At 45.0% G+C, this 11,601-nt stretch overlaps 1 protein-coding gene across 1 annotated transcript; it reads left to right on the top strand.

The window, feature by feature from the left end:
* The first annotated feature begins 2,368 nt into the window (after positions 1 to 2,368).
* On the top strand, positions 2,369 to 7,423 carry LOC142471190 (vitelline membrane outer layer protein 1-like). Its single transcript, XM_075577978.1, has 3 exons — positions 2,369 to 2,533; positions 6,227 to 6,336; positions 6,980 to 7,423. Exons 1-3 carry the CDS (start codon positions 2,369 to 2,371, stop codon positions 7,272 to 7,274), a joined length of 570 nt encoding a protein of 189 aa, XP_075434093.1. The 3' UTR covers positions 7,275 to 7,423.
* The last annotated feature ends 4,178 nt before the right edge of the window (positions 7,424 to 11,601 follow it).

Genomic DNA, 11,601 nt, shown 5'->3' with positions numbered 1-11,601 from the left:
GCTTACAAGATGGGACTTCTTTACAAGGTGGAATTCAGGTGGTGTACACGAGAAGAAGACTAACCCAATAAGGAGTACTCGGCTAACCGTCTGGTCAGACAAAGTAAAAATCTGTAAGGGGAACCTGTATCAGGTATACATTAATGTGTGTTAACCAGGTGGGATGTGGTAAAGCACACGGTGGTGTGTTAACCGGCTTCAATAGGGGATCTATAGGTGAGGTGTCAGATCAGTCAGCTGTAAGGGACAGTTAGGTGGGACTTCCAGTTGTGCGTGTACAGGACCAGAATATGATGTGGTGTTTCTTGGTCACTGAAGCCACTGTACCATGCTGGCTGAGCACAGCAATCCCGAATGTGACTGGCCGGTGCAGGGGGTCGGTGGTCAGTGTGAGAGGGGAACTGTAATAACACCGGCACCGTGTGCTGCTCCCGATCCGGTGCCCTAGCGTAACCTGATCTTGTGTACTCCATGAGGTATAGAAGTTCTTATCTGAGAATATTAATACCACTCTGCTCGATTTGGGTTACTCACCTGAAACAGGGGTCCACAGAATGAGACCGCGTTATTGATGAAATAAGTTTAGTTATATATTTTCTGTATTAAAAGTAGAATAGCAATACAAGTATATACACATGTATTATATATATTCAGCACCCAACAGGTTAACATGTTATAAGTTCAACATGCTGCTTTCATGAAAGGCTCATGGTCAGCTTGGACATCAGAGTTCACATGTGGTTATAATTGTATAAACATTCCTTAGGTATCAGTGTCTCTGGGTCCTGTCTGTTCTGTGATATATATATCCCTGCCAGCAGAAGGTCCCTAGGGGTTTTTACCTCCTGAGGAAATCAGTCTGTTTAATCAGGAGAGAAAGAGACATTGATTGATGAGTTCTTTGTTCAGAAAAGTATAAGAATCATGGGTAATGTAGTTTAAACTACTACCCTTCTGTATTTTGAACCGACAAGTAAGAGTATGTATGTATCTTTGCTATGTAAAAGCTTATTGAAGATTGAAAGCTGATTGAAGAATAAACTGCTGATATATTTGAACTGAAACTGAGTCCTGATTTTCTGAAGAAGAAACTTTTGTAACAGTTATAACCGGGATCGCGTTATAAAATGTTGCCACGCGAGGACTTACCGGCATCTACATCTCTCTACTCTCTGCAGCTTTCAGCGCTCTCCTCTCTGCTTCATATGGCTGTGTCCACGTGCCGCACTTACGTAGACTTTCGAGCGCAGAGGAGGTTTTTTTTTTTTTAAACATACAATTCAATGCTTTATTGCAAACGGACACATACACCCATGTGGGAATTGAACATTAATACATTTTATATAATACACATGCAGGGATCGAACCCAGGAGCTTTCATATACTAGTACCAATTCTCTACCTCTACATAACAGGCGTGGTGTGGCAAAACAGACTCTATAAATATACTTAACCTCTAGAGCACATTGCAATGCAATGGACTGCACTGTAGCGTCGAGGTAGAGAATTGGTACTAACATCCTGGGTTCGATTCCTGTATGATATGGTATAATTTCTAAAATAAAAAATAAATAAAATGATAATTTATAAATTATACATAAAAATAAAATAATTATTATTTTATAATTTTTAAATGAAAAATGGTTTTCAGGCAAAAGGTGACACAGTTTGCTCATTTGCATGCTATTTCCCAGAATCCCTTGCTGCAGTGGAAGCACTGTACGCTAGGTGATAATGGTGAAAGGCAGGGTTGCAGACCTTTCTAAGACGTGAATGTGCTCACAAGTGATCTTTTAAATTTGCTATATGCTATATGGTGGAGGTTTCTTGTTGCCTTTTTCACACGCCATAAATTAAAATGTTGATATATATATACATATATATGTATTCAGCACTCAATAGGTTAAGATGTTTTAAGGAATCTTGTGGTCAGTGTGAAACTAAGAGGATACAATGTTATTGGTATCAGGGGCAACTTGAAACCAAGTTGTATGATGCCCATTTTAGTGATAAGACTTGTTTTTGTAAGTTCCTAATGTTCCTGAGATAAGGTACTTGATGGTAACAACAGAAAAACAAGTATGTAAACAAGTACGTCATTTAGTTGGCTGAGATAGTGATGTATTTCTCTTCGATCTAAGGGTATAAAAAGTAACTGTAGCAGGATACGCCACTGCCTTCTCAGATACTCGCCACCTTGAATAGAAGTATTTTGTATGTTGTATCCTTGCTGAATCGCTGAGCTGATTGAAGAAATAAAGATTGCTGATTTGAACGGCAAACCTGATTCCCGATTATTACATTGCCGAAGTTTTTCTCACCGTTGACATCTCTTGACATCTCCAGTTGAGTTCCTCAAGACCCCACCATGATGTTCCAGGCGGTCTCATCCCTCCTCCTCCTCCCTCTCTTCTCAGTAGGACAAGGGAACGCTAAATATGTCATCAGTGTCAGCAACGGAGGTAAATTGGGTGACTGGGGGCCAGTTGAAATGTGTCCCGTCGGTTCCAGTGCCAGAGGATTCTCTCTCAAGGTGAGATAAATATATACAGTAATAATAATATGATTTTTTGCATGGCAATGTATGTGCTTCTGTATATGGGATTTTGATGGCACAATATTTAAATTGCCCCGCAGAACTTACAATCTAACTTTGCAGGCGCAGTCAAATATTTTAACTTATGCCAGGACTACTTCAGAGGCCAGCTAATTACGGCAAAAATCTCCTTTATAACTGTGATTTATACTTTTTACTCTCTGTATTTAGAAGTAGCCGATACTCCCTCCCCACGTATTAGATAACCCCCTTTCATTGTACATATTAGACACTATGGGGGCTGTGCACAAAGCAGTGATACAGTAAGTGTTTTTAAGTGAGATAAATGCTCTTATGGCGCAATTTATGGCGCAATTTTTTTATCAATAACTGTGTTTTGGTGATAAAAAGCCTTATAAGCACGATACTGCAGTGTTATCACTGCTTTGTGAATCGCGCTGCACGCAATTTTGCACCATAAGGCATTTATCTCACTTAAAACCCCTTACAGTATCACTGCTTTGTGCATAGCCCCCCTGTGTGATGGGGACGATGCAACCAATAAGTTGACCATTGACTGGCATAGTGTTAAATGATGCCCATATTATATGGGCATGATGTACCCACTGTGCCATTCAATTGTTTTATTGGCAGTTGTTATGCATTTAGTTAGCCATTTGATGTGATTTATTTTGCAATGTAAGGTGTTTTATTTTGGCCTGTTTTTTTATTCCTTCACAATTTCTTGCAATAGTGGTAAATAAATCATGGCCGTATTATATGAGCATGATGTACCCATTGTACCAATGAATGGGTGAAGGGTAGTTGCCTGGGGAGGGTGGTTAGGCCTCCTTGGTGGGTAGGGGGGGTTATTTAAAAGTATTGTTTTTGGGGGGGGCACACAATTGGTACCACAGGACATTGTGGACCCCCAGACACCCGAGGGGATCACACGGGAACACCCACCGGCCTGTTGTATTAACGGTGTGCTGAAAAAAAGGTAAACAATGCTTTCTGACTGTCTCCGTTTCGTTTTGGCGCGCTTTTAAAGTACGATTCACGTATCACTGCTTAGTAAACTGGCAAAAAACTGTGCGTTTGCCGATAAAGCGCTGTTATCACTGCTTAGTGAATCGCGCCGCAGGCTGTATCGGACTTAAAAGTCATTTATCGGACTTAAAAGCAGTTATCGCTGCTTAGTGCATAGCCCCCTATATATTGGAAATATTACAATCCCCTATTATTCCCTTATTGCAAATTCACTTTTTAACCTCACTTTTCTCTCCCTCGCCCTTTTCCCTATGAGAAATCTCCTTACATTCCCTAATATAAATCCTTTTACTCTAAATATCAGTAATGGCCATTGTTTTACCTATTTAGATAATCCCCCCCCCCGTACTATCCCCCTGATAGAAATCCTTTATCTCTCCCCCCTATTAGAAATCTCCCTTATCCTCCCCTATCATAACCCCAAATTATTCCCTCTATTAATCATCCCATTTATTCTACCCTATAAAAAATCCTCTTTAGTCTCCCACGTTATATCCCCTTTATACGTCCCCTATTAGATATCCTCCTTACTCCCTTTATTAGATATCCCCCTTACTCCCCCTATTAGATATCCCCCTAACTCCCCTATTAGATATCCCCCTTACTCCCCCTATTAGGTATCCCCCTAACTCCCCTATTAGATATCCTCCTTACTCCCCCTATTAGATATCCCCCTTACTCCCCCTATTAGATATCCCCCTTACTCCCCCTATTAGATATCCCCCTAACTCCCCTATTAGATATCCTCCTTACTCCCCCTATTAGATATCCCCCTTACTCCCCCTATTAGATATCCCCCTTACTCCCCTATTAGATATCCCCCTTACTCCCCCTATTAGATATCCCCCTTACTCCCCCTATTAGAATCCCACTTACTCCCCTATTAGAATCCCCCTCACTCTCCTATTAGATATCCCCCTTACTCCCCCTATTAGATATCCCCCTTACTCCCCCTTTTAGAATCCCCCTTACTCCCCTATTAGAATCCCCCTTACTCCCCCTATTTGAATTCCTTTTACTCCCCCTATTAGAATCCCCCTTACTCTCCCTATTAGAATCCCCTTACTACCCTATTAGAATCTCCCTTACTCCCAAATTAGAATTCCTTTTACTCCCCCTATTAGAATCCCCCTTACTCCCCCTATTACAATCCCCCTTACTCCCCCTATTAGAAATCCCCTTACTCCCCCTATTAGGAATCCCCTTTGCTTTCCCATTATCCCCTAAATCCCAAACCTCACTATAACACCCCCCAGTTGGTCCGAGTTTCTGGCCCAGATATGGGGGGCAGATATCTCAATTATTGACATCCGATGCCCCATAACAGGGCCTGTAAGTTGGGAAGAAGCGGGTCCCTGTGTCAGAAATCAAAGCAGCCTAAAAATTGCCCCATAACTCCGTTCTGCCCCCACTGCTGCCTTCTTACCCCATTTAGGTCTGTTCCCTAATGAGAAGTGTTACCTGTAACCCCATAAAGAGCCCCCTCGTTCTAATATCCCACAATTAGGATTAATCTGAGAAGCAACATAGGTAAATTATATGGTCAGGTCAGTGACGTGTTTAATGGGTTAAAGGGTCAGTCCCACATAGGGGCAAAGTGACCAAATGACAGGGGCGTGTTTAATGGGTTAAAGGGTCAGTCCCACGTAGGGGCAAAGTGACCTAATAACAGGGATTAATGGGTTAAAGGGTCAGTCCCATGTAGGGGCAAAGTGACCTAATGACAGGGACGTGTTTAATGGGTTAAAGGGTCAGTCCCACCTAGGAGCAAAGTGACCTAATGACAGGGATTTGTTTAATGGGTTAAAGGGTCAGTCCCACGTAGGAGCAAAGTGACCTAATGACAGGGACGTGTTTAAAGGGTTAGAGGGTCAGTCCCACCTAGGAGCAAAGTGACCTAATGAAAGGGACGTGTTTAATGGGTTAAAGGGTCAGTCCCACGTAGGGGCAAAGTGACCTAATGACAAGGACGTGTTTAATGGGTTAAAGGGTCAGTCCCACGTAGGGGCAAAGTAACCTAATAACAGGGATTAATGGGTTAAAGGGTCAGTCCCATGTAGGGGCAAAGTGACCTAAAGACCGGGACGTGTTTAATGGGTTAAAGGGTCAGTCCCACATAAGGGCAAAGTGACCTAATGACAGGGACGTGTTTAATGGCTTAAAGGGTCTGTCCCACGTAGGGGCAAAGTGACCTAATGACAGGGACGTGTTTAATGGGTTAAATGGTCAGTCCCACGTAGGAGCAAAGTGACCTAATGACAGGGACGTGTTTAATGGGTTAAAGGTTCAGTCCCACGTAGGAGCAAAGTTACCTAATGACAGGGACGTGTTTAATGGGTTAGAGGGTCAGTCCCACTTAGGGGCAAAGTGACCTAATGACAGGGACGTGGTTAATGGGTTAAAGGGTCAGTCCCACGTAGGAGCAAAGTGAACTAATGACAGGGACGTGTTTAATGGGTTAAAGGGTCAGTCCCACCTAGGAGCAAAGTGACCTAATGACCGGGATGTGTTTAATGGGTTAAAGGGTCAGTCCCACGTAGGAGCAAAATGACCTAATGACAGGGACGTGTTTCATGGGTTGAGGGGTTATTAGTAGTTATATATGAGATGGATACATTGTAACTGATCTTCCTGATACAGTTTGAAAAATTCCAGTGGTTTGGTGATGATACGTCTCTGAACGGGATCCGGCTGCTCTGTGTTAGCAGCAACAACAATGAGGAATATTTAATCCAGTCTACTGAAGGAGCGTAAGTCATTCACAGGACATGCACAGCCACACAGGTCTCTTCTTCACATGTACATAGCTTTCCTAACCTCACAGGTCTCTTCTTCACATGTACATAGCTTTCCTAAACTCACAGGTCTCTTCTTCACATGTACAGAGCTTTCCTAACCTCACAGGTCTCTTCTTCACATATACAGAACTTTCAAAATTCCCAGGTCTCTTCTTCACATGTACAGAGCTCGCCAAGCATATATTACGATGACAGGATTTTCGGGTGTATAAAGAGGGGTGTATAAGGGAGTTCCGAGGGCAATCAAAATGTTGGGGTGTATAGGGAGAGAAATTAAGGCAGCTGGGAGGATAGCAAGGTATTCGAATATATAGAGATGGGTATCACCAGGAGATTAAGGGAGGGGGTGATACCACTTTACAGATTAAAAATCCCCTTTACTCTCACCCTATTAGAGATCCCCTTTCCTCTCACCCTATTAGAGATCTCCTTTACTACCCTGAAGGACGTAGGACAGGGGCGATGCCACTATATAGATAATTGGTCAGATCTCCCCTAAAATCCTGTGCCCATCCTACAGGGCAGGTCTCCTCTGCAAGAGCACCTAGGAAGTTTCCTCCTTACCACTAACCACATCCTCCTTCTTCTCTCTCAGGTGGGGCTCATGGACCTCCCCTGTGCGGTGCAGCAACGGCAACCTCATCGCTTTCACCTTGTTAGTAAGTCCACCTCAGGGGGGCGGTGACGACACTGCCGCCAACAACATCGTATTTATGTGCTCAGACGAAACGATACTAGAGGGATCTTGGCACGTGTGGGGTTCATACGGAGAGTGGAGCCAGTTCTGCATGTTAGGGATCTGTGGCATCAGCACCAGGGTGGAGGAGTACCAAGGAAAAGGAGATGACACGGCCCTCAATGATGTCAAGTTCACCTGCTGTGAAAACTGAGTCTTCTTTCTTCTCAACTTCCCCATGAAGGGTCTACATTCAATCGGGAAGGTCTTCGGGGGGTGGGGGGAAGGGTTAAGCCAGCGACATCTCTAAATATATCTGGTGGAGATGGTTGGAGATGCAGATCTTTTAGGGCCCAAATTAGTGGGACATTCTTATTGTTCAATTTGAAATTGTGAAATAAAATTGAATTTTAATGTAAAATAAAATGGAAGTATTCATTGTGACTATTTGTATCCATTTAACGCATATTTGCTCCATATAACTCCTCCTATTACCCCATATAACCTCTCCCTATATTTCCTCCTATTAACCATATAACCGCTCCCTATAACTACTTCTTATGTTCCATATTACTGCTTCTTAAACTCCTCCTATTACCCCATGTAGCGGTCATGTAAAATGGCTACAGTCATCTCTCCTGCTGGCAGTAATGCCTAGTAAGTTGTGGGCATGCCAGAAGTAAGTATGGAGGTTTGCCCTCACACCCTGGTGAGGTGCCCTATGTATGGATGGGAGTGGTCACAGGCTCTGACTCCATGGTTAGTGAGGTCAGAGGTGTGTCAGCCTCCAGAGGATATATAAGGCACAGCACTGATCCAAAGTTAGTTCTGTGTGTGTTGGAGTTGTTAAGGAAGGTTAAAGAACACTGCTACGCTGTGATTGATAGACAATTATGACACTGTGACCAGGGACCTGGCACAGGAACTATCTCCCACAAAGGGAGATAGGGAACCCACCAATTACAGGAAGGCGCACCTTTCAAAGGGAAGCAGCTGAACAATGGAGGGCTAGATACACCCCATTGTGGAGGGCAGCTGGCCCACCGCGTTCAATAAAGATGTTGCTGTGTGGACTTATTGCACAGAGGGGACCACCACAGAGGAGTTCCTCATCAGAACCATTCCCATGCGGACGCAGGAATCCTGATGAGGTGGAGGCGCTGCACTGGATATAGGTAGGACTCAGCACACTACCTCAGTTGCCTGTCTGGACGGGTCATCCCTAATACACCATCAAGCGGGAGACTCAGGGGTCCTGTAACCAACAGGTGCACCACCAGACACACTCACCATGTAAAGGGGGCTGGTTAGTCCACAGGGGCCAATGTGAGATTGGGTGGGTCTTGGCCAGTCCACAAAACCCGTTACACCCATATAACCGCTCCCAATATCTCCTCCTATTTCCACATATAACTACTCCCTATAACTCCTCCTATTGCTCCATATAAATGCTCCCAATATCTCCTCCTATTACCCCATATAACCGTTCCCTATAACTCCTCCTATTTCCCAATATAACCCCTCCCTATAACTCCTCCTATTACCCCATATAACTGCTCCATATAATGTAACTTCTACTGCTTCATTTAACAACTCCCTATAAATTCTCCTATTACTCCATATAACCGCTCCCTATAACTCCTCCTATTACCCCACTTAACCTCTCCCTATAACTCCTATTACTCTATATAATCACATATGAAAGAAAGTCATCTCCACATACCAGTTACCCCGTAGACCAGCTAGCAGCATGTTGCAGTATTTGGGATATAATCAGCGCGTGAGTATGAATTTGATGGATTGCCCCATGAGGAAGGGACGTATTTTAGCAATATCGCAGAGGGGTAAATAACATGATCTGGAGGGGTGCTGAATGTGCGAGGGAATGAGAGGGGAGGGGCACGTATGACACCTAGGCCTCTAGCTTGGGGTATCGGGGTCATTGTGGAGTAATCTATTCCATGCGAGGAATCCGGTGTCGGTGTAGAGTAAGACGGAGGGGAGATGATGAGGTCCGTTTTTAACATGTTAAGCTTAAGATAGCGATTAGACACCCACGCGGAGATAACAGAGAGACAGTTAGTGATATGAGACAGCAGAGAAGGGGAGCGGTCAGCAGAGGAAGGTAGATGTGGGTGTCCTCTGCATAGAGGTGGTAGGAAAACCCAATGACTGTGTTAGTTTGCCAAGGAAAGAGGTGCAAGTGGAGAAGAGTAGAGGTCCTAGGGCAGAGCCCTGGGGTACACCGTCTGTGGGTGGGAGTGAGGAGGAGGGGGTGCCAGCATCGGGAAACACCGAACGTGCGGTGAGATAGGGGAAGATATAAACCAGGAGATGGCAGACTCATGGAGGTCAATAAAATGGAGAGTGTGCAGAAGTGGGGTCATGGGGGGGGGGAGGGCCAAAAGTATACGAACTGTCCTTGTGTCAAGGGGAGGTCTGGAGTCCAGTTGCTGGAATTGGTAGCAGGCAGGCAGTGGTAGTGGACAGGCAGAGAAGTCAGAGGCGGACAGGTAGTGGTGGTGGTCATTGGACCGGCAGAGGTCAGAGGAGGGCAGCAGGAAGGGAGTTGTGATCAGTGCACAGGCAGTGGTCAGGGGAAGGCAGCAGGCACGGAGCAGTGGTCAGTGGACAGGCATGGTCAGTGGACAGGCAGAGAGGTCAGAGGAGGGAAGTCGGCAGGTATCAGTCGTCGGTGGACTGGCCGAGGTCAGTGGACAGGTAGAAGGTCAGAGGTGGGCAGCATTGGTCAGATAGTGTAGAAGGGTCAGAATAGGGTCTGGTACACAGCAGCAGCAAATGGCAACAATGAGGCAGCGCGCCTGTTACTGGGGAGAAGCCCAATAACCGCGCAGGGAGGAACAGGAAGAGGAGGCGGATAAAGGGCTGGATGGGGTGAGGGGTGGGTACTCAACAGCACTCCCAGTGGCAGACCGTGAGAACTGCAGACTGGAAGCGAGAGAGACCACAGGTCAAACCCCACCCTGGACATTCTTAACACCTTGTGATTTGGCCTTGAGTCTGTATATATGTGTGTGTGTATGTATGTATGTATGTGTGTGTGTATGTATGTATGTGTGTATGTGTATGTATGTATGTGTGTATGTGTATGTGTGTATGTGTATGTATGTATGTATGTATGTATGTATGTATGTATGTGTGTGTATGTATGTGTGTGTATGTATGTATGTGTGTGTATGTATGTATGTATGTGTGTATGTATGTATGTATGTGTGTATGTATGTATGTGTGTGTGTATGTATGTATGTATGTATGTATGTATGTATGTATGTATGTATGTATGTGTATGTATGTGTGTTGTGACAAACGGCTTACTCCGGGGCTCCGCCGTCTGTCCGGGACTGTTAGAACACGGTCTTTTAGGGTAGGTTAAATGATGAGACGTCACGTACTGTTCCTTTAAACAGGCTATGCCTGGTTTATTCAGTCCCAGGCACTGAGACTGCCACAGTTTAAACAGAAAACAAAGCCAAACAAAAAGCTGCTCGTCTGAGCGATAACTTAAACTTAGATGTCCCTGACTCAGAGTTGGAAGTGGCTTGTCCACTTCCACCAACAAAATAAGTACCTTTGCAGTCTTTAGACAAACTAACAGAATGAATGAAGCGATTTGGGAAAGAGGCTTTCTCACCCCTCTGCAGTTCAGCAGCCTTCCAGGCTCTTGGGCGGGGGCTCAGAGGAAACAGGAAACAGGTCTTATATACCTGAACTCTAATCAGCATGACAGGTGACAGAAAACAGGCAGCAGACAAACTGTGGAATGGAGTGCCTGTACCACGAGGCTGCCCTGTTCAGCTTAGACAGGACAGAAACTGTTCAGTATCCTGGGAGCCCTGTATATGGAGTTTATTACCAACCCCTGGTTTCTGTCACATATCCTCCCCCCCAGCTCAGACCTCGAGGGGTGAGCGACCATGGATATTAGGGAGTGCATCCTTGACAACCCGTCGGCATTGCCATGTTTGTGCCCCGACCTGTGTTCCACAGAAAATTTAAAGGGCTGTAGGCTTAGGAACCACCTGGTCACCCTAGCGTTCTTCTCCCTATTTTGACACATCCAGGTAAGGGGTGCATGATCTGTGACCAATCGGAACTTTCTCCCCAACAGATAATACTTGAGTGTCTCTACAGCCCACTTTATTGCGAGACACTCTTTCTCGACTATGGAGTAATTTTTCTCCTGGGGATTTAGTTTCCTACTTAAATAAAGGATGGGGTGCTCCTCCCCTTGAGACTCCTGGGAGAGTACCGCCCCCAGCCCTACCTCAGATGCGTCGGTTTGGACTACGAACTCTTTGGAGAAGTCAGGTGTGACCAACACTGGTTGGGCACAGAGAGCTTCTTTCAGGCTTCTAAAGGCCTGTTCGGCTTCGGGGGACCACTTTACCATTAGCGGTCCTCTTGCTTTTGTGAGGTCGGTTAGTGGGGTTGCCTTAGTTGCAAAATTGGGAATAAACCTCCTATAGTAGCCAATTAACCCCAAAAAGGTCCTTACTTGTTTTTTTGTGACTGGCCTTGGC

The sequence above is a fragment of the Ascaphus truei genome, chromosome 20 (assembly GCF_040206685.1).
Source record: "Ascaphus truei isolate aAscTru1 chromosome 20, aAscTru1.hap1, whole genome shotgun sequence".
NCBI classification, from domain to species: domain Eukaryota; kingdom Metazoa; phylum Chordata; class Amphibia; order Anura; family Ascaphidae; genus Ascaphus; species Ascaphus truei.
The sequence above is the reverse complement of the archived record's forward strand: the minus strand, read 5'-3'. Positions and strand labels throughout refer to the sequence as shown.

Excerpts from the sequence above, each read along its gene's own strand:
- LOC142471190 (XM_075577978.1), top strand. The coding sequence starts at position 2,369 with ATGATGTTCCAGGCGGTCTCATCCCTCCTCCTCCTCCCTCTCTTCTCA. Across the intron at positions 2,534-6,226 it reads CCAGAGGATTCTCTCTCAAG|TTTGAAAAATTCCAGTGGTT; the intron begins GTGAGATAAATA and ends TTCCTGATACAG. Across the intron at positions 6,337-6,979 it reads ATCCAGTCTACTGAAGGAGC|GTGGGGCTCATGGACCTCCC; the intron begins GTAAGTCATTCA and ends CTTCTCTCTCAG.